The 27755-nt window shown below is 42.9% G+C and overlaps 1 protein-coding gene across 1 annotated transcript in view; it reads left to right on the top strand.

Moving 5' to 3' along the window:
* Positions 1 to 26959, top strand: part of tmtc1 (transmembrane O-mannosyltransferase targeting cadherins 1) — a 171973-nt gene extending 145014 nt beyond the window's left edge. Inside the window, exons 13-19 of the mRNA XM_060839995.1 lie at positions 6032 to 6134; positions 7748 to 7883; positions 11930 to 12074; positions 17915 to 18052; positions 19541 to 19663; positions 22298 to 22375; positions 23794 to 26959. Coding sequence (XP_060695978.1) covers positions 6032 to 6134; positions 7748 to 7883; positions 11930 to 12074; positions 17915 to 18052; positions 19541 to 19663; positions 22298 to 22375; positions 23794 to 23955 — 885 coding nt within the window. The 3' untranslated portion in view covers positions 23956 to 26959. The remainder of the gene's footprint in view (positions 1 to 6031; positions 6135 to 7747; positions 7884 to 11929; positions 12075 to 17914; positions 18053 to 19540; positions 19664 to 22297; positions 22376 to 23793) is intronic.
* Positions 26960 to 27755: the final 796 nt, after the last annotated feature.

Raw genomic sequence — 27755 nt, 5'->3', positions numbered from 1 at the left:
GTATAATACATCATCGTCTAAATAAACTGCACAATTAGGCACTTCAGGTGTGACTTGATTCATAAGTCTTTATAATGTAGCTGTGACATTTTTAAACGCAATGACATTATTTAACATTGCTATAACCCATTTGGTGTAACAAAGGCTGGTCTTTCTTCACTTTTGACATTAATATTGCTCACCAGTAAGACTTCACTTGATCAATCTTAAAGGATGTTGCCAGGTTGTAGGGTTCGAGCTATAGGGAAAGGCTGAATAGGCTGGGGCTATCTTCCCTGGAGTGTTGGAGGCTGAGAGGTGACCTTAGAGGTTTATAAAATCATGAGGTGTCATGGATAGGGTGAAATAGCAAATGTCTTTTCCCCAGTGTTCGGGAAGGCCAATACTAGGGGGCATAGGTTTAAAGTGAGAGGGGAAAGTTTTAAAAGGAACCTATTGGGCAACTTTTTCATGCAGAGGGTGTTAAGTGTATGGAATGAGCCCCCTGAGGCTCCCAACCTCATTCCTGATGAAGGTCTTTTGCTGATTTTCCTGTTCCTTGGATGCCGCCTGACCTGCTGTGCTTTTCCAGCACCATACTAATCTTGACACTAATCTCCAGAATCTGCAGTACCCACCTTCGCCTATGGAATGAGCTGCCAGAGGAAGTGGTGGTGGCTGGTACAATTACAACATTTAAAAGGCATCTGGATGGGTACATGAATAAGAAGGGTTTAGAAGGTATATGCTGGCAAATGGGACTAGATTAATTTAGGATATCCAGTTGGTATGGACGAGTTGCTCCGAAAGGTCTGTTTCTGTGCTGAACACGTCTATGACTCTACAAAGAAATGAAACACTTCCAACTCTGTCAATGCAATCTTCTAACTGGGAAATTTGGTATGAAACTGTTTTCATTACTAAATTAATCTATGCAGTAATCTGTAATCTATGTAGATTCAAGTTGACCAATCAGGTTTAGGAATAAACATCACTGGTGAACTCTAACTGCTTTTGCTATGATCTGTATAGTTATTTTCCACCTGAGCTCTACTGTCTGTGCTTAACCAATAAGGATGCTTTGTTGTATTGACTCGCCTACAGGTAGTTCTGGGATAACACTTGTTTCAGCAGCATGATTTGTCTATAATGTCGCTGAAGAATTAGGGAATGGTATTTTGGAGAACGCTGACAATAACGTGATTCCAGCGAGGATCGCTCTGCGCACTTGGCTTTGCTCACGCGCCCATGTGCGCGCTAAAATCTCTGTGCCATTCCGCACAACTTTGGTGCCTGTCTTCATGCCATTCTGCGCGCGCACTGATGTCCAGGTGTGTGTTATGTCAGCGTCGGTTATGGCAACACTCTGCACATCTACCAGTGTCATTTACTGACAGCAGCTTTCTGTGAGGGGGCTCTGTACAGAGAGCAGCTTTCTGTGAGGGGGCTCTGTACAGAGAGCAGCTTTCTGTGAGGAACACTGTACAGAGAGCAGCTTTCTGTGAGGGAGACTATATAGAGAGCAGCTTTCTGTCAGGACTAGTGTACAGAGAGCAGCTTTCTGTGAGGGGGGTACTGTACAGAGAGCAGCTTTCTGTGAGGGGGGTACTGTACAGAGAGCAGCTTTCTGTGAGGGCGAACTGTACAGAGAGCAGCTTTCTGTCAGGACTAGTGTACAGAGAGCATCTTTCTGTGAGGGATACTGTGCAGAGATCAGTCTTTTTAAACTTTTTGAAAAATTTATTGTGTTAAGTTTACTTTTGTTTCATTAATAACCCTTCTTTCAGGCTGTGCTTTAGTTTGCGTTAGACCTTTGTGTTATTTTTGAGCGATTGTGAGTGACCTTTTTTGCTGGTTCGCCCCTATCCCCACCTTTTCCCCAGGCCCCATTATTTATATCAAGTGATTTTCTATTAAGCGAGATTTTGCTGGAACACAATTACATTGTTACAGGAGAACTACCTGTACATCCATATCATGTCTGGCTCATATAGTACATCCTGGTGAGTCTCTGTAGACTTCTGTGAACCTTCTAAGTAGCCTAAGTAAGTACCACTGGTGATGGACTTTCTTCATATGTTGGAAAAACACCTGAACGCGTTCATTCGTGGAGCCATTATGTCTCTTTCACCTCTGTTGGACTTTCTGTGATTGTGGTGAAGCTATATCTTTTATGAGCTGTTCCCATTGTCCTTCACTACGTACAATGAGATGTTGTAAAACTGTTCTGGCAAAAAGTAAAGGTGCCATCATTCCAGAGGGCCACAGGACTATACTCCACTTTGAGAAAGAGAATTGGTGGTGACTAGCCTAGGTGTGACCATGCTTCAGGGGAATGGTGAGGTTGAGAAGGACCTTCATGGTGACTGCAGCAGAGGCTATTTGACTCATTGAGTCTGTACCGACCTCTCTGCATGATCCCGTTTTCCAGCATTTGGCCTAGTGTCTTGAATATTTCAAGTGCTCATTCAAATACGTTTTAAAGTTTGTGATGTTTCCCACTCCTACTGCCTTCCCATTGCACTCTGGGTAAAAAATCTTTTTTCTCAAATATCCTCTCATCAACCTACCCTTCACCTTAAAATTATATCCCCTCATTACTGACACTTCACCTAAGGTGAAGAGCGGCTTCCTCTCCACCCTGATTGCACCCTTCAGCGTCTCATACACCTCAATCAGGTTCTGTCTCTTCAGCCTTTTCTGCACTAGAAAACATGTCTAACCTATCCAGCCTCTCTTCACTGCTAAAATGGTCCAACCAAGGCAGTATCCTGGTAAATCAAATTTCAACTGATAGTCCGTAATGAGTAGAACAATGAGTTAACTTTTCCACAACCCTCTTAGTTATTTGTCCTTGAAGGAATAGCTTATGAAAATCAGTTGATACAACCATAACTATAAAGATATTCTGGTGTCTTACTTTCATTTTCAGGAATAACTCTTCAAAACATATTAATCCTTGATTGAATGGTTCTTCAAAAAATATTGTTTAAGTGCTGTTTCTCCTCTCACCTTAAAAACTGTTTTACCTCATTCTCATATTCAAGGCACTTTAACTGTAATTGAATCCTTGCTCATTCAAGTTTCTCTGTGTTCCTAGTCTCTCGTGTATTTCCACCAGTCCAAGACCCTTTGCCAGTATTTCATTATCAATTCAAACCTCTGCTGCCTAAGCTCGGGCAGACAATTCCACCTCTGATTTAATTGCCTCAGTCTGGCTTTCTAATTCTTGTAAATCCATCAGGGATACGTGTTCCAGTCATAGGATGGCTTTAGCTTCTTGCAATGCTATCTTACTAAGTATGAGTTACGCTAACTCCACATCAGACTTTCTGATAATTTAATTGAGAACAGTGCATTGACAGTTATACCTGACTCTTCAGCACGCCATCCAAAAATATATGTAATTCCAAATTGACCAGATGAGCAAGTTGCTTGACTGACTGCTAATGAGGACAAAAGCAGTGCATTCCAGGTTTCCTCATTGTCAGAAAATAACTGTTAAATTTATGTGTCAGAATAATTTTTTTTAAAAAATGGATTTCTAATTTACTACCATGCAACTTAAACTGTACTTCTTCAAAAACCCCTAAATGTAATGAAGAAGGAGCAGTGCTATGGAAGTTAGCTAGTTACCTGATGAAGCAGCAGCGCTCCGAAAGCTAGTATTTCCAAATAAACCTATTGGACTATAACCTGGTGTTGTGTGATTTTTCACTTTGTCCATCCCAGTCCAACTTTTGAACCTCCACATCATGATTAAGACAGAAGATAATTTGACACAAATATTATGGGTGAAAAAAATTCACACAAGGTCAGCAAAGTTCCCAAGATCAAAAGTTCACATCCCAAGGTGAAATGTCATTCCTCTCAAGCCTTCTGATTTAGCAATGATGATATGCTGCTGTCTGTAGGGCAATGGTCATTCTTTGTTGTTTAGGTGGTTTCACATCTTGTATTAAAATTGTTTCTTTTAAACCTTGTTGGCTTTTCTGTGTTTTTCTCACATGAGAACGAGACACAGAAAGGAGAATATTTGAATGCTTTTGGTTTGTAAGTTCTACCGGTTTGCTTTCTTGGCTCTTGTGACAGTTGTAGCTTTTTAACACTTTGCAGCTCAATCAGTCAGAGGGCTGTCACCAGGCAGAATTTCTTGAAGTCAAAAAAACTCAATCCTAGTCTCGTCATTGCTTCAAAAAGCAATGTTGTCTGGCACAGTCAAAGATATGTAGCAGTTGACTTTCAAGTTGTAAGTCTTGTCCAGTATTTTAGCTGCATTGTACTCTGACTTCCATTTCAGTTTAAGTTCCCAAACAAAGAAATAAGCTACATAGTCTCTCAGACTGTATGGGACAAGGATGCACCAGAAGATGGCCTTTTGAGATGAGCTTCCTGTCAAGTTCAGCCTCGCCCCAGTCAAGTTTGTTGCTGTCCACCAATACAGATACCTTGCTTGGTCATAAACCTGTGAGAATTTAATGTTAATCTACACTGCACATTACTGAGACTTCTCACATAAACTGTTCAGCATGGAGAGGCTTTATCCATTACACAGTAAGTGTTGTGCAAAGAAACATCTCAGTTGCCTAATTTGAGCTTGGAGTTAAAAATAAGGTCGAGTTTATAAATGTGCTTATCTCCTTTTTGATTGGGGAGATTGTACCTGTGAACACACTTCCCAGCAGGTTGGGGTGCCAATGAGAATTCATCTCATGAACATGAGCACTAAACAGCTTCCGGGGTTGGGTCAGTCAATCCACCTGAAATACTCTGAGGACAGAGCAGCTAAACCTTAACCTATTGTCAGGAAACAGAACTTTTCTCTGCTGTTCAATTCAGTTCCCCCACCCGGCCTTCTGAAAGCTCAGGGCAGGCCTGGAAAATTGCACCCGATGCCTTTGGTTTTCCCCAAAGATGGAAATTTCAACATATCCGGTCCAAGATTTCCAAGAAGCAACTTAACATTTTGGAGGCAGAGGATGGGGGACAAGGGAAAGGTGGTAGTGAGGGTGGGTGTCAACAGTGTGGGGAACAACCTGTTCTCAATTGATCTTGTTGAAGGTGAGAAACAGCACGGGGTAAAGGATAAATCCTTGGGGTGGGGTGGGGTGGGGGGGGGCGCACTACGGTGTGGGAGTGGACCAGAGATATGATTGGATAGGTAAAAATGGAACCACGTGATCACTGAAGAATTGTCTAATCGACTGCGCCAAAGGCAAGAGACTGAATAAGAAGGGATAGTTTGCTCTTGTCACTTTAAGGCCTCTTTCAGTCTGGTTTAGTGAATGATGGTTTGGGATTTGTGGGGCTAAAGATAAGGCTGAAACATCTGCACCCACTTAAAGTCATAAGTGATGCATGGGTGATCCAGCTCGTTCCCAATATTACATTCTTCAACTCAGTGCATATGATATCAAGAAATGGCCAAAGGCACACAAAGGTTATGGATCCTGACAGCATTCCAGCAGTAGCACTGAAGACTTCTACTCCTGAATTAGCCACACTGCAGCCAAGCTGTTCCAATGCAACACGAGCAACTGCCTGGCAATGTGAAACATTGTCCATTGATGTCCTGTCCACAAAATGCAGTATAAATCCAACCTGACCAATTAGCATGCTTGATTTTTCAGAAAGTGATGGGAAGTATCCTCGACAGTCCTGTCAAGCAGCACTTGCTCAGTGACAGACTGAATTTGTTACCAGATTTGACTGTTTCCCTCCACATGCAAGGAAAAATATTGTCTTTTTAGAAGGTGCAATCAAGTGAAGTTATTTGATCACTGGGGAGATCACCATCACATCTAATCTTCTCCACAGTAAACAGCCCAATGCTCTTTCAATAGGTCAGCATTAGAAATGAGAATTTCCCTTCCCTTGATTCTGAGCCCAATGTTGATATCTCTGCGCCAACATTTGAGATGGTGCTTGCTGAGTACAGATTACCTATGCTAGTTATTTCCTAGGCTAGCTGAACAAAGTTGGGAAGGATCGAACTTTGTAATTTGTTGACCATTTTAAATGTTATAAAATATGGGCTATCATTTTTTGAAAGGAACGATTCGAAGAAGCTGATGATATATATGTGCGTGGTATCGAAAACTGTCCTGAGAACTCAGACCTACACAACAACTATGGAGTCTTCTTAGTTGACCAAGGTAAGCAATGGAAATGTTTTTGTCTGACATGTCCTGACCACATATTACTCTGTGGGATTTGTCTGAGGATGCCAATGCCTGGGGGATTGATGCCTAGGCCTGGTTCATTACCTTACCCAAATCACCATTCTTTATGTTGGTTGCTAGAGAGTGTGTGTTTACAAGACTGTCAGAAGGACTCCATTCTGTATCCCAATACTGCCCGGATCCTACATTCTGGGGGATGATCCTTAAATTATTATATGTGATGTTAATCCAGTTCCCAGGTCAGTGACCCATGACTGAGATTGTCCATTTGAAGCCATTTCGAGGCAGTTTCAGATCAGTGAGCCCATGTTAATGTAAAGCTAGTTTGACTTTGGCAACCCCATTTCAGATACAAAGTCGCCATAATCTCAGAGGACCGTAGGGCCAACCCCTCTTTTGAGAGAGACGATTGGTGGAGAGTTCAAGCAAAAGATGAAATTGAGATGGCAGGAATTTTATGGTGACCCCAGCTGGTGTGGTAATTGAACCTGCACTGTTGGCGTCACTCTGCATTGCAAACAAGCCATCTAGCCAACTGAGCTAACCTACACCCAATGCTAGATACGACCTTCCAACTAGAAGATGAGAGACATTTATACCATTGGACTGGGATGGATTTTGAACTCGGTCCAAGTGTTGGAAAGCCAACGTCGAGTGTTGATTTTTGTAATGTCCTTCTTGCCTTCAGTTCTAAAGAAAGCCCCCTCTTTTCTTTTTTTAATGTTTAAGAGATGTACCTGATAGAAGTGGGAAGAAACATGCAACCAGGTCCCCAGTTGAAAATCCTGGTTTCAAATGCACCATCTTGAATTGTCTGCACTCAGAGAAAACTTGGCAAACAGTTCTCTTCCATGTTGGGATGTTTTCAGCTGCTCTTAGCCGTTCTCCCCAGTAACTAAGTAACAGCTAAGATTCCACTGAATAAAAAAAATCCATGGTTCTTGAATCACATTTAGTAGACTTAGCATCACCTGTTGGTCCATTGAACTGTGAGCTTTTCTTCGGTCTGGGAGAATGAACCAAACATCCCAGCAGCAGATCTTTTGCAGGTACTGAGCAATGCAAGGATTACCTTTAGTCCAAGAAGGATCGCAAACTTTCCAAAATGCCATCGTTTCCTGAAAACGCACAGCAGCTCAGGCAGCGTTTATTGAGGGAACAAATGTTAACGTTTTTCGGATGAAATATTATCAAGCCTTGTCTTGAAAAGCTTGCCTGAATCATGTCGGTGATGGGCACAGAAGCAGCCCATGTTGCCTGTACTTGATCGTTGAAAGAGATCCCGATGAATGGTTTATGCCCGAAACATTGATTCTCCTGTTCCTCGGACACTGTCTGACCTTCTGTGCTTTTCCAGAACCACACTCTCAACTCTAATCTCCAGCATCTGCAGTCCTCACTTTCTTCATAAGTCCTCATGCATCTGTCCTTCCTTTGCCTATTTCCCTTTGCCTATCTCTCTTCCAAGTATTTATCCAAATCGATATAGACCATTGCTATTGAATCTGCTCCCAGGCAGTGAATGTCAGATCAGCTCAGCCATCTTTGCCTTGCTATTAATCTATGGGCTTGATTGTATTCTGCAGGGAATGGGAGTGGAGCTTCAGGTCATTACCTGCAAGCCATTCGGCTAAATCCCAAACACTATGTTGCCATGGTGAACCTCGGTCGTCTGCTGCGTTCGGCCAATAGGAACAAGGAGGCTGAGACGTGGTACAAACGGTAAGGGTGCCGATGTGCCGTGATGTGGGTGGAATTCTGGCAGGAACATGGGCGGAGGTCTCTTCTGTCCATTTGGTCTTGTGATTCTTCATCATTTCAGTTTGTGTGGTCAGTTGACTTGGCTGAGAATGGAGGGGTCGTAGGGTGTGAACGTTGCCTTTTGTTGAGACCGGCCACATGGGTTGAGCATGCATTTTGGGCTGCCTCTGGGTAGATGGGGAATCAAAAGAATCTCTAGTTTGTGTTAGATTGTCAATTGGAGGAATAGGAGAGAGCGTGCTGTGAAGGCGGTCAGGCACCTGAAGCTTTTCAGCCTTTTGTTTTATTCGTTAGCGAAAAGCATAGGGAAATTGAACACCTAAATAAGCAACTGAGGCATGAAGATTCTTCTTTCGTTTTGGTGCAGGATCTGGAATGCACCCTGAGACTAAGGTATAGAATCCCAACAGCATGGAAGCAGGCCATTCAGTCCATCGAGTCCACACTGACCCTCCAAAGAGCATCCCACCCATCCTATCACTGTAACTCTGCATTTCCCATGGCTAACCTGCCTACCTTGCACGTCCCTGTACACTATGGCATGGCCAATCCACCTAACCTGCACATTTTTGTGACTGTGGGAGGAAATCGGAGAACCCCAGAGCATACCGACTGACAGAATGTGCAGACTCCACAGTTGCCCGAGGCTGGAATCAAACCCAGGTCACTAGAGCTGTGAGGCAGCAGTGCTGACCACTGAGCCACAGTGCCGCCCCAATCTGAATGATTGGATTCAGTCAAGGCTTTCAGAATAGAATTGGATAATCCTTTGCAGAATAAATTCAGGGCAATGGAGGAAAAATAGGAGAAATGGACTGAGTGGGATCCTGTTGCAGGCACCCAGCAGTGGCTAAATCCTTGTCTGCTGGCATTGATCTGAGGGGACAGTCTGCCTCCTGTGAATGTACACAGTGATGAAGGGTCCATTTAATATAGAACACCAGGACAGGAAATAGACAACTCATGTAAGGACTGATTAATGTGACTCTTTTGCAGTGGTCCAAAATGCCCCTTAGTTGTTAAAGGCAACTCCCTTCAAAAGAAATTGTAGTATTTCCTCGGTGCTACTGTGGTAATAAAATGTAGCCTTGGCTTAGGTTACAGTTAAATGTGAATTAACTTACATGAAGCATTAGGCACGATTAAGCATGAATTTCTCTGATTTTGAGGTTTTCTTGCACTAACTTGTTGGAAAGTTGGATGAAGATTGTGTCCAGCATTTCCATTATATTCTCTGTGGTCAATCAGTCATTTAGCGCCCACTCTCCGGCCTCACCTGGAGGAAGGGCCATTTCGATTATTCCCTGGCAGTATGGTAGCCTGACATGGAACAGGAAGTGCACTTGGGAGCTAATAGTCCTTATTTATTTCTTTTCAGACATTATTGGACTGTGCAACTTTGGTAATAAGACATGGTGAAAGACGTGTAAATAAGAAATTCAATCACAGAGGATTATGGAACACTAGTGAGTCAAGTAGGTGTTGCCAAAAGGCAAATTCTATCAAGCAATCTGACAGAATTTGGGATTCCTTCCAGACACTGATGCTTAATCCTAAATAATGTCTTAAATTCTAATGTGGTATAAATATGACAAATGGTTAAGTAGCTGTAGTCTTTCATTAGAAGTGTTTGGCAAACTCACTTTCTCTTAACATATGCCAAATACTGACAGTTCAGAGTTTTTTTTAATGCATAGTATTCAATGTCACAACCCAACTTTTTTAATCTCTCAAGCTAAAATTATCCACGACAACACCAGGTTAGATTTGATTACTATCACTAGCATTTAGGGTGAGGCCTCTTTAATTTTGCATCAGTGTCCCTCACAAATCCCATACAACATCTGTTTACTGGTGTCAATTCCATTAGCAACTAAATATTTAGGCAGTGCTTCCAGAAAGGAGTTAAATGCTATCTTCCACTCCACCACTGTTTAACAGAAACTCATGACAAATTCCTATGGTTGCTTCTTGCTGATATCCACAGCATTTAGAGGTTCCAAAGTGACTTTTAAAGAACACCATGTCTCCAATTTCTCTGGCTCCAATAGGCTAGGTTAGTCTTTACATTTTCGTCTCTGGTCTGTTCTGAGTTTCCTGACCTTGGTCAGAGCATTGGCAGGGCTGCTATAATTCGCCTCTGTGCTCTTGTGTGGGAGTAATACTGGCCAGGGGCCAGGTCCATGTGGAGAGTAGGAAACAACAGGATTGGACCCCAGTGTGTGCAGGCACTCAATAATAGAACACAGAAAGCTGAACGCTTGGCCAAGTTACAGAAGGTGTGACGACATGGGAGAAAGGAAGGAAATGGGATAGTTTTTTTCCAAAATAGAACACTGCAAAGGATAATCGCTGTAAAATGAAAAGCTTTTGGAAGAGGTGTTGGCTCTATTAAAATTCCTCTGGGTTTAAACTGACTAGTAGAAGTCAAGCTTTTGATGAAAAATAAACAGCAAAACAGATAAAAAACAGAATGCTGCCATCATAGGAAATCTTAAAGAGGCAAACCTTCTGGAAACCACCAAGTCAGTCAGTAATGATGGAGTCAACAAGGGAGTTCTTAACCCAGCAATAGATGGAGAAATGGAAGAAGAGGAGAGGGAGATACACAGAACCCCCTTCCCAAGAAATATCCCTTACATTCTCCACACACACACAACAACGTGCTCTACAGACGCACAGAAAATCTCCCCTCACAGAAACTCTCCCTTTCAACACACATTCTCCCCTCCATGCTACTCTCTGCCCCCTCACATACACTTTCTTCCCTTCACTCACATTACCCTCCCAGACACCTGCTCCCAAATCCCCCACACACTCCCACCTTCCTCATAGACAGGACACACATATACACTTCCCCTTGGACAAACTCCCCATACACTCACGTAACTCCTGACGCACTCTGGCTCATCTCACACACACCGCATACACTCTCCATGCACGCATGCACAATCTGCACGCGCACACTCCACGTGTACAAGCACACTGTCCCCACACTCGTTCCCCATACACACGCCCTCCTTATATTGCAAGCACACTCCATGCCTACATGAAGCACAGTCCCCACCCAGCGTCTTTTTAATTCCCCACCCCTCCCCCTCACTTCCCCCTGGTTTGAGTTTGCCTCGAGCAAGGTGACTTACCTGATGTGTCAATGCTTATGTTATTTCTCGTAGTGTAAGGTAGTGGGTGTGTCTGTCAAGGTGTTCAAGATCCAGCAGCTATTGATTACAACTATTTTGTGTAAATATAACATCGTTCAGGTAGTGTCTGGGTGAACATTAAACTACTGGCTGACAGCACTTCATGAGGCAAAGTGGAAGATGAGATCTTGCTATTTTCAGGCTATTGTTTCTCTAGCTTGGATGATGGACCCAAAAGTTAACTACTCTCTCTGCAGATCTGCTAATGTTTTTAATGTTGTGTTAAGCTAGGAAAAGATTGATTTGATTCCAGCTCCTCCTAAGAAATCTTGTCAGTTGAACACTTGGAATAAATGGAATCTACCCATTTGGGGGATGTTGTTAGTTCCAACCACAGAACCCTTACATGGTGGAAGGAATGCCCGACATTCAGGTCTGCCGTGCTTCAGCTGACATTCCCCAGCCTGTTGGCTACTCAGTCACTTCCACAGCAAGTCCCGCTCCAACTGTTTGACTGTTCCGATGGTCAGGTAAGTGGGCAAATGTCGCTGGGTCAAAATCCCAGAATTCCCTCCCTAAAGCCATTGTGGGTCAACCTACAGCATGTGGACTGCAGCGTTTCATAAAGGCAGCTCACCATCATGTTCTTGAGAGTAGCTCGGGATGGGCAATAAATGCTGGCCCAGCCAGTGATGCCCAAATCCCATGAATTAATTTTTTGAAAATGTCTACTGCAGTGCTTTTCTCCTGTTAGGCTGGCAACCACACGGTAGCCTGGAAATATGTGGCTCAGACAGTGGAGAAAATAATATTTTAGAGACTTTGTCCACATTTTGAAGATGTTCCTTTGTTATTATTTGGCAGAGCACTAGGGATCACCAGAACTGTGGATGTTCTGTCTCCTCTCGGGGCCCTGTACTACAACACAGGCAGGTACGAAGAAGCTCTGCTTATCTACAAGGAGGCAATTACAATGCAGCCCACAAACAGCGAACTAAAACTGGCAGTGGTATGTACAAAGCTATTGGAAACTTCAATGTGAGCCTTCATTGACCTGAAAAGTTAACTCTTGTTCTTTCTCCACAGGCCTGCTGAATATTTACAGTGCTACCTTGATTTTAATTTCAAATTTCAGACATCATAGCATTTTGCTTTTTCTATCAATGTGATGTGTGGTAGATAGTGGTTAAAACATGTAAAGATTGCTATTACTAATGGATTCATCATATGTACCTCGCGGGAAATCATGGAAATGAATCTACGGGTTATTCTGAGCTCAGTTTTGAAGTACAGAAGGCGAGCGGACTAATATGTGATCTGATTTATTATTGTCATATGTACCGAGCTACAGTGAAAAGTATTGTTTGGCTTGCTAGCCAGACAAATCATGCCTTATATAACGACACCAGGGTAATGGAACAGAAAGCAGATAAGCGTTACAACTACAGTGAAAATGCAGAGGTAGATCAACTCTAATATAAGAGAGGTTTTTTATTCACAAGATATGGGCATCTCAGGCTAGGTCAACGTTTATTGCCCAGAGGGCAGTTAAGAGTCGACCATATTGCTGTGGGTCTAGAGTAACATGTAGGCCAGACCAGAAAAGGATGGCAGTTTCATTCCCTAAAGGACGTTAGTGAACTGAATGGGTTTTCCCTGACAATCGACAATGGACATCATGGTCATCATTAGACCCTTAATTCCAGATTTTCAAGTGAATTCAAATTTCATTATCTGCCATGGCATGGTTGAACCCAGGCCCCGAGAACATTAGCTGAGTTTCTGGACTAATCATCTCGCAATAATCCCACTCGGCTGTTGCCTTCATTCACAAGTCTGATAAGAGCGGAGAAGGAACTATTCTTGAATCTGTTTGTGTGTGTTTTCAAACTTTTATACTTTCTGCCTGGTGAAAGAGAGGGTAACCAGGGTTGGAGGGGTCTTTGGTTATGTGGGTTGCTTTCCTGCCGATGATCTGCTGGTTTTACCGGTCTTCTGGTTACTACTTCTGGGTGAAGTGTTGGAAGAAGAATGCTATGTTCTCCTCACTGCACCAGCCACTGCCCTTTAACGCCTATCCTTCAAGATGCACCTCCCTACCTTTCACTTCGCTCACCTACCTCAGTTACTCATCTTTCACCCATCAACCACACTTCTCCAAACTCACTACACTCCTATAATTAATCAGTCCCCTGTAACATTCACACCACACAAATGCCAGGCTATGACCATCATCATCAAGAGACTGTCTAACCACTGCCCCTTGACATTTGATGGTGTTACCATCACTGAATCCCCCACTATCAACATATTGAGAGTTATAATTGATCAGAAATGTAACTGGATTCACCACATAAACACAGTGGCAACAAGAGTAGGTCAGAGACTAGGAATACTGAGATGAGTAACTCACCTCCTGACTCCTAAAAGCCTGTCCACCTCCACAAGGCACAAGTCAGGAGTGTGATGGAATACCCCCTGATGAGTGCAGCCCAACAACACTCAAGAAACTTGACACCGTCCAGGACATAGCAACCCATTTGGTTGGCACTACATCCACTCCTTCCACCACTGATGCTCAGTAGCAGCAGTGTGTACTATCAAGAAGATGCACTGCAGAAGATCACCAAAGATCCTCAGCTAGCACCTTCCAAATGTGCAACCACTTCCATCGAGAAGGACAAGGGCAGCAGATCCATGGGAACAGCGCCACCTTCAAGTTCCCCTCCAAGCCACTCACCAGCCTGACTTGGAAATATATCTCCATTCCTTCACTGTTGCTGGGTCAAAATCCTAGAATTCCCTCCCTAACAGCATTGTGGGTCAACCCACAGCAGGTGGACTGCTGTAGTTGAAGAAGGCAGCTCACCCCCACCTTCTCAAGGGCAACTAGGGACGGGCAGTAAATGCTGGCCTAGCCAGCGACGCCCACGTTCCACTGAAAAATGAATAAATAAATTTAAAAACTTGCCAGTCCTGAATATTCAATTGACCTGCTCACAATTTTAATTCTCAACCTCATCTCAGCTGTTCACCATCTCAATTCCACAGCGATTCACTCCATCCCACGTATTCTGGATCTCCCTTGACCCCCCCTCCACCTGTTCTTCCCCTGCCTGTGGCCCACCCATTTACCACTATCCTCCCTCAGTTATTGATTCACTGCCCCCAAACCACTCAGCCCCCTTCACAGTCTTCACCCACCTCTGCCTAATCCGGAGTTCTCCTCGCAATGCTGTTGGGGAGGGAATTCTAGGAGTTTGATCCAGCAACAGTGAATGAACGGCGATATATTTCCAAGTCAGGCTGGTGAGTGGCTTGGAGGGGAACTTGAAGGTGGTGCTGTTCCCATGGATCTGCTGCCCTTGTCCTTCTCGATGGAAGTGGTTGCATGTTTGGAAGGTGCTGTCTGAGGATCTTTGGTGAATTTCTGCAGTGCATCTTCTTGATAGTACACACTGCTGCTACTGAGCAGTTCGAAGTTCGAAACCAATGCGTCAGCTGAGCGCTGGTGCATTGTGCAGTGACATAGCCAGCAACACAAAATAGTGGCATTTCCTGCTCATCATGACACGTTTCATAGATCGCGCAGTTTTGATTGGCTCTCGCACGCACTGATCAGAGGTCAAGTTTATGAAACAGCAACAAATAAAAATTCCCTGCGCAAACTCTCAAAGTAAACAAGAGGGAGACGATCTGAATTCAGCCCATCATGCACGGTCGTCAATATCTGTCAAAGCTGAATAGGAAAAAAGACATGTATTTGGCAGAATCGCAGCACCAATGGAGTCCCTTCAGCCCATCTTATTGAAACTAGCTCTCCTAATGCCATCTCAATGAGTGCAATTCTCCCACTTTCACTGTAATCCAGCACATTGTTCCTTTTCAAATAATAGTTTATTTCCCTTTTGAAAGAACTTGCCTTTACCTTGTCACTGGGACATGCGTTTCAGACCCATTTGCTGCATGCAAAAGCTTTTCCTCATATCATTTCCGCCTCTTTTATTAATTGTTTTAAATTTATCGTGACTCGGTCTCAATCATTTCACAAATTTCCCCTATCCAGATCCCTCATGATTTTGAATGCCTCTAACCGATCCCCTACCAACCCTCTCTTCCCCAGGTTGGTTCATAACCGGAAATCCTCACTTCTGGAACCATTCTTATAAACCACTTCCTAAATATAGTACCCAGAACCGAAAGCAATATTCCAGCTGTGGCCAAACTAGTGCCTTTTATATATTTAATTTAACCTTCTTGCTCTTGTCCTCAATAATATTGATGATGTGTTCTTGAGACCCAGGTTCACATGCCACCTGGGCAGTTGGTGGGATTTGAATTCCGTAAGTAGCTGGAATTAAGAGTCTAATGATGACTGTGAATCCATGTGAGTCAATGTTGTAAAAACTCATTGGTTCACTAATGTCTTTAGGGAAGGAAACTGCCATCCTTATCTGGTCTGGCCTACATGTGACTCCAGACCCACAGCAATGACAATAGACAATAGATGCAGGACTAGGCTATTCTGCCCTTCGAGCCTGCACCACCATTCAATATGATCGTGGCTGATCATCCTTAATCAGTATCCTCTTCCTGCCTTATTTCCATAACCCTTGATTCCACTATCCTTGAGAGCTCTAACCAACTCTTTCTTAAATGAATCAGAGACTGGGCCTCCACTGCCCTCTGGGGCAAAGCATTCCAGACAGCCACCACTCTCTGGGTGAAGAAGTTTCTCCTCATCTCTGTCCTAAATGGTCTACCCTGTATTTTTAAGCTGTGTCCTCTGGTTTGGCACTCACCCATCAGCTGAAACATGTTTCCTGCCTCCAGAGTGTCCAATCCTTTCATAATCTTATATGTCTCAATCAGATCCCCTCTGTCTTCTAAATTCAAGGGTATACAAGCCCAGTCGCTTCAGTCTTTCAGTGTAAGGTAATGCCGCCATTCCAGGAATTGACCTCGTGAACCTATGCTGCACTCCCTCAATAGCCAGAATGTCTTTCCTCAAATTTGGAGACCAGAACTGCAGACAGTACTCCAGGTGTGGTCTCACCAGGGCCCTGTATAGCTGCAGAAGCATCTCTTTGCTTCTATACTCAATCCCTCTTGTTATGAAGGCCAGCATGCTAATAGTCTTCTTCACTACCTGTTGTACCTGCATGCTTACCTTCATTGACTGTCAATGAGTTTGATTCACTGTCCTTTTGGCAATTAAGGCTAGGCAATAAATGCTGTCTAACCTGCGACACACTCACCCCATGAAATAATTAAAATAAAAATACAGCTTGCTTTTATTAAATGCTCTCTCACCTCAGGTAACTTGTGCACCCATACACCTGTTTTCTCCCGACCAAAACGTATCACTCATACATGAACAGATAGTCACAAGATGGAATTCTGAGGTGAGAAATTCAAAATGCTTCACAGGAGGATTAAACTTCCCAAAAGAGGCAATCACTCTAATGAAGAACATGCATGTCTTTGCATTTGAGCTCCTTGCTGCAATGAATTGGCAGGAGTGTCATGAGTAAAGCAAACCTCTCTCTCTCACTCTCAGAAAAATCTTGGAACCATTCCCTTTGAATTACATTCCCGACAATGTGGAAATAGGCCCTTCGTCCCAACAAGTCCACACAGACCCTCTGAAGAGTAACCCACCCAGACCCATTTCCCTACCCTATATTTGCCCCTAACTAATGCACCTAACCTACACACCTCTAGACACTATGGGACAATTTAGCATGGCCAGTTCACCTAACCTGCACATCTTTGGATTGTGGGAGGAAACTGGAGCACCCGGAGGAAACCCCTGCAGGTACGGAGAGAATTTGCAAACTCCACACAGACAGTCACCTGAGGGTGGAGTCAGACATGGGTCCCTGGCGCTGTGAGGCAGCAGCGCTAACCACTGAGCCACTGTGCCGCCCTTCTTAAATTTGCTTAAATTCAAACATCTGAAATTAAAAAAAAACAAGGTCCTTAGTTCTGGAATTCACTCCTGAGATAATTCCTCCTGTAAGTTGATGTTGAAAACCCACCACTTTGAACAAGTGTGCATTCTCCAATATACATCATCTTTTAAGTTAATTCACAGAATGAGGGGTATCTGTGGTTAGGCCAGCATTTATTGCCCACTTCCAATTGCCCACGGGCACTTACAGTCGACCACGTTGCAGTGTGTCTGGAGTCAATCTTGGCCAGAGACAAGATAAGGATGACAGTTTCCTTCCCAACAGGACAACCAGATTGGTTCTTCCCAGCAACGAGCTCATGGTCATTCATTCAAACATTAATTCCAGATTCTGAATTCAGATTTCATTCATCTGCCATGATGGTATTTGAACCCTGGTTCCCCAGAACGTCACTGAGTTTCTGAGTTAATAGTCTAGTGATAGTACCACTACATTAATGTCATCTTATTGGTTCAGTATCAAATTGAGTTTGCTAATGCTGCAGTGCCTTGGGATGTTTTCCTGTAATCAGCTGCTATTTTAATGCAAGGTTTGTTTTTGTTTTGTAACAATACCAAGTGTTTATTGTATGCTGTTTATTCCCGACCAGAGGTATCTCCCAGTGCTGAAAATGCAAAGCCTTGAAAAAAGTTACCACCTTTGTTATAATCAAATCAGAAGCTCAGCAGGTTTGGCAGCATCTGTGGCAATAAATAAAGTGAACATTTTGATCCTTACGCAATACTTCCTCGCATCTTAGTTGTCGTAGTTTATATTCCAAGCCTTTTGCCTGGGCACTTGTCTAGTGGGTTCATCAAAGGCGTGTTGTCAGAGTTCTTTCACCACGCTCCAAGTTGGGAATGTTACACATTCACTTCTGTCTCTTGCTTTCTAGGCCCAGGTTCTCTCTGTGGCCGGCCGGGCCAAAGAAGCTGAGAGACTCATCAACCAAGTAGTGAGTGAAAGGCATGACTGCCTCGAGTGTCAGCGCCTCTTGTCTGTAATCTACAGTAAAATGGGAAACCTGAAGGAGGTCAGTTAACCTTTGTTAAAACCTTCTTAACAGTATCACTGGGGACACTTGCTTGCCATCCTATGAATGAGGTGGATGACCTTTGCTTCACGAATATGCAATTTTTATATAGAATTTATATTGAGTTTACACCACAGAAACAAGCCACTCAGCTCACTGATGGTCTTTATACTTCATAGAGTCATATAGCATTGGAAACAGACCCTTCGGTCCAACTTGTCCATGCCGACCAGCTATCCCAAACTGAACTTGTCCCATTTGGCCCATATCTCTCAACATTGTCAGGTTGTTGCTAGTGTTCGAGCCGGACGGAATCGCTTTGCTAGGGTTGCAGCAGGCTCTGGAGCACAGGTCTCTCTTCCTATTACTGAAAGGGTCTATAGCCTTTGCAGTATCCAATGCCTCCAGTTTTTTCTTGATATCTCATGGCGTGAATCGAATTGGCTGAAGACTGGCCTCTGTAATGCCGGGACCTTATGAAGAAGCTGAGATAGCTCATTCACTTCCGGCTAAAGGTCATTACATATGTTTCAACCTTATTGCTTGCGTCAGTGTGCTGGGTGCTCCCATCATTGAGGATGGAGATATTCATGGAGCCTCCTCATTTAGTGAGTTGTTCAATTGTCCACCACCATTCATGACTGGATGTGGCTGCACTGCAGAGCTTAGATTTAATCCATTGGTTGTGAGATCGCTTAGCTCTGCCCATCATTTGCTGCTTGTGCTATTTGGCATGCAAGTAGTCCTGTTTGGTAGCTTGATCATTTTGATACCTCATTTTCAGGTATGCCTGATATTGCTGCTGGCACGCCCTCACGCACTCTCCATTGAACCGGGGTTATTCCCCTAACTTGATGGTAATGATTGAGAGGGAGATAGACCAGGAAGTTGGAGATGGTGTTGGAGTACAATTCTGCTGTTGTTAATGGCCCACAGTGCCTCATAGATGTTTTGATTTGCTGGATCCGTTTGCAGTCTGTCCCATTTAGCATGATGACAGTGTCGCACAACACAATGGGACTTTGCCTCCATAAGGACTGTGAGGTGATAACTTGTACTGATACAGGCATGGACAGATCCACCTGTGGCAGGAAGATTGGTGAGATGTGTTTCTTTGTTGGTTCCCCTACCACCTGCCTCAGACCCAGTCTAGGACCTATGTTGTTGCTGTCAACTAGGGTTGATCCCCCAGCTTATGGTAACAGTAGACCAGGGGATATGCAGGGCCAAGAAATTGTAGTCTGTGCTCGAACGTAATTCTGCTGCTGTTACGGTTGACTTCTGGCTTGTGTGTGTCTTGTGCTGGTGTCTTTCTGTGCATGTGTGTCTGTGTATGCATGTTATATGTGTGCATTATGCATGAGTCTGAATATCTGCCCATGTGCATTTAGAATTTGGATTCTTTATTGTGTACTTGATTCAGTATTATCTCAGTAAACTGACGTTAAAGGAAAAAGTGCTGATAATCACTTCCTCTCTCACATACAGGCACTTGATGCTTGCAAAAGAGCCTTGCAAATGGAGCCCAAAGATCCAAAAATCCTTGCCGAACTTTATTTTTCAGAAGGGAATCTTTTGAGGGAGCTGAATCAGCTGGATGTGGCATTTGAGGTGTGCCAAATATCTAACTCTGAAATGTAGCTGTCTCTGATATTTATAGAAAGTGGCAACGCAGCATTTGTATCTCATGGATGTGTAACATGTAAACGTATTGAAACTATCACTTGCTTTCTATGATTCCTGGTTTTTTCAAAGTTCTTGTTCCATTATTTTCTTCCTGAACTTATTGAGCCATAGAGGTATGACCTGTTATTCAACTGTGCGATTCTGAAAAGTTGGCTCTGGTTACACCTGTCCTGACTAAATGTTCAAAGCTGCACAGTTGCCAATAGGTGCCACTATTCTGCAGGTTCACTGTGTGTACAGCCGTGCCTCAGCCAGAAGCACACTCGTCTCTGAGTCTGAAAGTTGTAGGTTCGAATCCTACTGCTGAGCTTAAACAAAAGTCCAGCCTGATAGTTCAATGTGGTACCAAGAGAGTGCTGAGCTGGATTTCAGATGAGATATTAAACCAAGGCCCAAAATCAACATACTTGGAAGAAAAACAAAGAAGGCATCTTTCTGATGAATGGTCAAAACTGGAGATATTTGTCTTTATTTCACAGATGGTGGCAGACATGTTGAGTTCGAGTAAAAAATGAGGTCTGCAGATGCTGGAGATCACAGTTGCAAATGTGTTGCTGGTTAAAGCACAGCAGGTCAGGCAGCATCCAAGGAATAGGAAATTCGACGTTTCGGGCATAAGCCCTTCATCAGGAATTTCCTGATGAAGGGCTTATGCCCGAAACGTCGAATTTCCTATTCCTTGGATGCTGCCTGACCTGCTGTGCTTTAACCAGCAACACATTTTCAACTTTCAGACATGTTGAGTTCACTCACATTTTCTGTTTCTACTTCAGATTTCACGCACCTGTATTATTTTCTATTTGAAATAATTAAAATGTATCCCTTGATCAGTATCACACCAAATCAAATAATCTGGCCTCTCTAGTGTGTGTGGGCGTTTGTTGTGTGCATATTGGCCATCATAAAGACTACATGACAATAGAGACAATATTTGAAAATGCTTCATGGGTTATAAACTAACCAATGAAATGTCTGTGGGCCATGGAAACACACTTTTTCCTTTTTAATATCCCAACTGTCTCTAACAGTGCCAGAACCAAAATAAAGTCCATTTAATCTGGCACCCTCTGGGATTCAGTTGTATTTTGTCTGCACCAAATGAGCCATCTTGGGACCTAAGCGGCCATTTTGAGCCTTTGCAGATACAACAGACAAAAACAAAAGAGCCTGAGGAATGGAATTCATTGCATCGGCAGTGCACACAGCAGTTTATTACCAAAAAGAAACTACCATTTATTTGAACCCGTGATCTTCCAAAGTGTTTCACAACAACAAATAAAGTACTTTTTCAAGTGTACTCAATATAGGAAAAGTAGTAGCCATATTGCTTATAGAAGGTTCTAACAAACAACACTTTGATGGTTAGCATGCAGTCTATTTTCTTAGTTGAGGGTTAAAGGTTTTACTGTGTACGGAGCATAACTAGTTTCACTCTGCAAGGTGAAACTTCTTGACTCCAACATTTTTTTTCTTAAAACTCTTTGTTCACAACAACACAGGTACATAAATTCTCTCAGGCCCTGGTAGAGTTCCTGCTTCCTCCCTAACTATGTAACACTGACATCATCATTATATATCCTCATACATCTCACTCCTCTGCACTAAATATCGGTTGGAGAACTTCCCTGCTCTTGTTTGACTCAGGAAGTTTGAAATTTTTTGCCCATTAAGAGGGTACCCAGGGGTTGGGTTGAAAATCTCGTCTGAAAGATAGGAGCTGTCCCTCAGTATTGCACTGAGATATCAGCCTACCTATCATACTAAAGATTTTCTAGAGTGGCATTTAAGTGTCTGAACCTCTGATCTCTAAGGTAAGGTTCCAAGCTGTCAGCCAGGACTAACATTCTTCACACAAGAGAAACTGCCCCTGAATTGGTATCAAACTGAGAGCAATTGTACTGAGAAGTTATGGAGAAAAATTTTACATTCTCCTCACTGATTTGTTATCTCTTCTGAAATGTAGGTGTGTGGAAGTATCAGGTGAGGAGCTGGTGATGCCCTGAGCTGTCGAAAAGTCCTTTCTATGGTCATGCAAGGGAGGGTGAGAGTGGTACCAGAGGAAGATCAATAGCATGAGCTGGCAGTGAGGGAGGAGAGCACAGCAGGTCAGGCAGCATCCGAGGAGCAGGAACATCAGGAATGATGAAAGGGTCCTGCCAGAAACATCGAATTTCCTGCTCCTTGGAAGCTGCCTGACCTGCTGTGCATTTCCAGCATCACTCTAATCTTGACTCAGATCTCCAGCATCTGCAGTCCTCAGTTTCACCTAGTGAGGGAGGAGAGATTAACAAGGAAGTAAAATAGACCAGCATTGACAATTATCATCCAAAGTTTATTCATTTTAGTCCAGTAAACTGTTGTGCAAATACAAAACATTAGCAATTGCTGCATGCTTATGTAGTGACTTTTATTAAGTGCAGAATTGATAAAGTAAGTTTTCACAGTCTTTCATATCTGTGAGCAGGCAAATTAGCTCAGAACTAATATTTTCTGGTGTTAACCAGTTTGCTCTCTTGCTGAAATGTGTAATTTGTATGTTTTTTTCATTTTAAAAACCAGAGCTATAAGCAGGCAGTAGAGCTGAGCCCAGAACTGTCGCAAGCTTGGATGAACATGGGAGGGATCAGGCACATAAAGGTCAGCAAAAAAAGGGGTTGTTTTTTGCCCCAAATTGACAATGCAATTGATCAGCTAAATAAAATTCTGTCAAAGATACATGCTTTGCAAATTGCATGCGCTCTGTCATTCATTCTCACCTCCGGCAACAAGGTGACAAATGGAATATAACGTGGGGGAAATGTGTGGCTATTCACTTAATTATAAACAGACGAAAGCAAAAGGTTTTTCAGATGATGTGAGACTTGTAAATGTTGATGTTCAGAGAGAATTGGGTGTGTTTGTACAAGGGAAAACAGAACATAATCAATTTGGAAAGCAAGTGCAATGTTCTTTATAATTGCAAGGGCACAGGTGTACACGAGTAATTGTACAGGGTTTCGATAAGATCTGAGGAATCTAGAATCTGAGGGCAGAGCCTCAAGATGAGAGTCTGATCATTTAGGAATGAACTGAAGAGAGAGTTCTTTCCTCCGAGAACTGTGAATCTTGGAATTCTGTACTCCAGAGAGTGATGGACACCCCATCATTGAATATTATAACAGCCAGGACCAACAGATTTTTCAGGATAAATGGAGAGTGAGTGGGAAAGTGAAATTGAACCACAAGGTCATGATAGGATAGAATGGCTGTGAAGATTTAATAGCTACTCCACCTCCTCGTTCATTATGTTCTCAAAGGCTGAGAGAGAGAGAAAATAAATAAAGATACGCATATGAGTGAGAGGAAATGGGGTACAGCATGGTCACGTGTCGAGTAAAATTACTGCTATTCTGCTAATAATCTGCTTCAGTTTAAATGCAGGAGAATACATCTCCAGTGCCAGTTCTGGTAGATTCAGCACCTACAGCCTCTGTGGGTGAGATTGGATTCAGGGAGAATTTTGGTTGGTGCTATTGAAATACTGTGCTGCTGTGTGGAGTAAGTTAAGCATGTCAGATAGCAGGCTTTTTTATTTGGGATTGCATCAGGTCTACTTGCCCGTTAACCTGCCTGAGTAAAATCTCTAATTGTCTGTAGTGACTGCATTTATTGGAGTGGCACGATGGCTCAGTGGTTAGCGTTGCTGCCTCACAGCACCAGGGACCCAGCTTCGCTTCCAGCCTAAGGTGACTGTATGGAGTTTGCACGTTCTCCCCGTGTCTGTGTGTGTCCCTTCCTGTAGCTCCAGTTTCCTCCTACAGTCCAGAAACACGCAGGGTGGGTGGATTGGCAATGTTGTGTTGTCCTTGGTGTGCAGGCTAGGTGGATTAGTCATGAAAAATGCAGGGGTTATGGGTAGGGAGGTGGGTCTGGGTAGGATGCTCTTTGGAGGGTCGGTATGGACCCGATGGGCAAAATGGCTACTTCCACACTGTAGGGATTGTATGAATTTCCATACACACAGTTTCTATTCTCTGCTTTCACTTAAAGCCCATCTTGGTGTCTTGATCTCGCAGGGTGACTACAAAGCAGCTCGTGAGTACTATGAGAAAGCACTGGAGCTTGTGCCAAATAGCAAGATTCTGCGGGAGAACCTCAGTAAACTGGACCGCCTGGAGAAGAAGTTACAAGGACAAAGGAGGGATGAGCAGAGCCCTCAGGAAGCTAGCACAAGGTGACGGATAAATGGCCTGCTCTCGACCATGACGTCATACAGAAAGAAGGGGAAGGACTTTGAATTTCATATGGTCCTAAATGACGGAAGCAACAAAGGGATCTTTCTGCTGTGAAGTAAACCAAGAGACATTGATTTTGTGTGTGATTTTACAGCTGTAAGCTCATCTGAGCTCAAAGCAATGTTTATCGCCTTTGAGGATTGAAGCTTCTCTGACATTCATTTATTCAACTTCATCCTTTATTAGGTACAGCCTCAGGTGATGAAGCAGCCATCGCTGTGTCTAAGAAATTTGCAGCCCCTACCATTCACTTCAGCCCTTCCTGCAGTGATTGGCTGTTATTTGCATGGGGTGAGTTGTGACAAAACATAATTTATCCATCCCAATGCATACCAAAAAAAAAACACACTTCTGGAACAGAAATAAATACTCAGAAACTAATCACAGTGAAGGTTTGAACAGCAAGGCTCTTCACTCCAGCCTGTATTAAAAGCAAGCTGTTCAAGAAAGTGTAACTTTCTCTCCTTGTCCAGGCTAACCTTACATGGTATTGCGAGTGTATAATAGCGCATTCTATATTGAAGTTTGTCAGGAGCAAAACCTCCCTCCCAAGTCATTCAGTGCACATCCCAATGTTTGAGTGTTTATCCTCTGAAGTTTAAGATTATTTCTTTTCCTGGTAAGTCACCCAAGTGGGAATGTTAAAAGTAAGATTTCATTGTTGAATACTGAGGCAGAAATCAAACTGAAAGGAAGGTGTTCCATTTTGAGTGATGACTTTGAGACTCGAAGCATCTGCTCCCTGTTCAGGCTGAGCACCGATTTTACCTAGAGTTGAGATCTTCCCCAGCGCTCAAGAGTCACATGAGGATTGAGAGCTCTCCAATTTGCAGAGCACACTGAGCTCACTCATTGGGCACAAGGAGATCAATTTCAGATCGATGGCAGGAACAGGAGGGTGTCCCACTTCCAGGAGTAAACCCAGGAATCATTGAGGAGGTGATTAAAAGATGTGATGGAGGAACCGTAGGGTCTTTCTAGATGAGTAAGCACCAACTGAAGAGCTCTCCTGACCTGTGTGTCTTGCAAAGAATTGGGCCATTTAACTTGCTGTTTGAAGTTTTGAGACTCGGGTAAAGAAATGCTAATTGGTATTTTAAAGATTTATGACGTCAATGGGTTAAATTTCCTTGCATGTATTTAAAACAAAGCAGGGAAAGTATTTCTCTTTGGCACAGTGCAAGGCCAGTGTCTAGAGCTAGCTTATACATTCCTTATTGCTTTCTGTTGAACCCAGCTAGCAGTGGGGATAGGACTGGGTGTCGTCTCACTGCCCCTGCTGGACTAACAGCTAATTAATCCTTATCCCATGATTAATGCCCACTGGGCAGAATTGCTGGAAGGTGCCAGTAGGACCCTGTCCAGGGAAGTTGCCAACATCTCCAAGTGGGAAGTGAAGAAAATGAGCAGGAATTGTTTTTTAAGAATTGGTGGGGGAAGAGATTGCAAACTCAAATACGCTTCATTTAGACCACATTTTGAAAGTCCTGTCTGCAAAGAGTGTTTATCTCCACATGTCTAGATGCTGATGCATCAGCCATGTTGCACCATAATTTCAACGGCAACAATCTATGATTGACCCCTTTAAAATAGGTTTGTTCTTTCTCATCATTGTCACTGAACATACTGGCACAGTATTGTCACTCCCCCACATTGGCACTGCAGATGTCTTGCTCTGATTAATACCCAAGGAGGATCTTCTCAACCTTGCTGGCTCCCTTTTCATCCCTGTAGTCTTCCAGCATCCCTTGGCTTGGCCTCCTGTATGCACCAGCCTATTTCCCCCTCATGGGTGCAGCTCTCACTTAACCCCCCTACACAGACCTCCCACTTTATTGTACAAATCCACTGGAGTCATAAGCATGACTTGAAATCCTAATGTGGTGATTAATCAGCGATTGACACGTTAATTGTTCGGTGGGTAAACAAGCGACGATTATGGGGTCATGTAGGATTTGAAATTTTATTAATACTCAAATGTTGTGACCAATGATTCTACCATTTAAACTGCAGTTCTACTGCAAACATGTTTTTAAGTATCTCTATTTTTACATAGAATCTATAATTTATTTATGAATATTAAGTATTAAAGCTATAATATATGTCATTATTGCTATATGTGTAGAAGATGATGAGGTGTTGGTGTGCATTGTATACATTATATATGCACTGAGCCTGTTGATTTTAAGTGCAAACATTTCTTTATAAAATTTAAATGTGAAGAGGCACATAGTTTGGGACTATAATGGTGCTTCAGTTCTGAAGAAGAGTCATATCTGACTTGAAGCATGAAGTCTGTTTCTCTCTCCACAGACACTGCCAGACTTGCTGAGTTTGTCCAGCAGTTTCTGTTTGTTTCAGATTTCCAACGTCCACATTGTTTTGTTTTTACTTTTGTGTTTTTTAGTGAAGGCAAAGCTAAGCAATTCGAGATAGGATTGGAAAGTAGAATTGATATTGACGTTCTGCCAACGTGAAGCAGGATCTCGTGATTGCATGGCTAACTTCAGTTCTATTTCTTATGTTCATTTTAATTGAACTTATTCCTCTATTCAGTCTCTTGCCCACATTCCATTGTTTAATCTCCAGACTCTATCTCAATGGACTCTGTTCTACTGTACAAAACTGGACCCGATCTCACTGGTGACTACAATTTACTGACTGATTTATTGATAATGCTGCCAGGTTTCAAAGAGACTGGTGATTGCACAAGTCACTGCAAATGATCTATTTTGACATTGGTGGGTTTTTCTATAAAGCTATGTTTATTCCATTTCTTTAATTTACAAAGTGTTTGCATTTAAGCTCGTAAATGTCCGATGTACCATGAACAATGAAACTGTTCATTTGTCTGTCTACTCTCATTCTGTGTAGATATGAATGAAGGATAATTTGAGTACAGAAGTTCTCACTTGATGTACTATAAAGGCTCACCATTAGGCACCAATCTGCTCAATTGCTCTCTGTTTGTGCACTTCTCCAGCGTCAGATGCAAATAGAGGGAAAAATACTAAGGCCTTTTGTATTAACTATCCGAAATGCCAATGCATTGTGCTAAGCTAAAGCCTAGCTAGCTGAATAATTAATTCAGCACACTTCTATAAATTCAGTTGCATGTCTAATTATCGAGTTTTCTCTCTCGCCTCACATACATGATTGCTGTTAACCTTGTTCTAATGGTTTGCAATAGTAAATTAGAAGTAAAATCCTTGACACCCAGTGGCATAACCAAGTGAATCTTCCATTGTAAAATATTGAGTTTCTGTTGAAAGCAATTTAATTAATCTCTTTTATGACTTTAGGATGACACCCAAAGTATCCAAATTTAAAGGAAAGTGTAATCACTGTGATCACATAGGGAACCAATGCAGCCAATTTGCATATATCTGGAGCTGTTTTCCTAAGTAACTTGTTCTGAGGCGTTATTACGCACCTCTGAAGCAGTTGAGAATTGAACCTGGGCCTCCTGATTCAGAGCTAGGGACACTGCCAATGTGCTATAAGGATTTTTTTTACATATGTCTGGATTTGATCAGTGTTGACAGCAGGTGATTACAATGTTGAGACAACAACATTGTAATTATATAATGCATTATAATTCATTTTGAGAGGTTCTTGTGGTACAATGGTAGTGTCCCTGCTTCGGGGACAAGAGGACTGGGTTCAAGTCCTACCTGCTCCAGGGATGTTTAATAACCTTCTAAACAGGTTGATGTGAAAATATCCATATGGCATTAATTTAA

This window comes from Hemiscyllium ocellatum, chromosome 19 (assembly GCF_020745735.1).
Source record: "Hemiscyllium ocellatum isolate sHemOce1 chromosome 19, sHemOce1.pat.X.cur, whole genome shotgun sequence".
In the NCBI taxonomy this organism is placed as follows: Eukaryota; Metazoa; Chordata; class Chondrichthyes; order Orectolobiformes; family Hemiscylliidae; genus Hemiscyllium; species Hemiscyllium ocellatum.
This window is presented reverse-complemented; position numbering and strand designations above follow the sequence as displayed.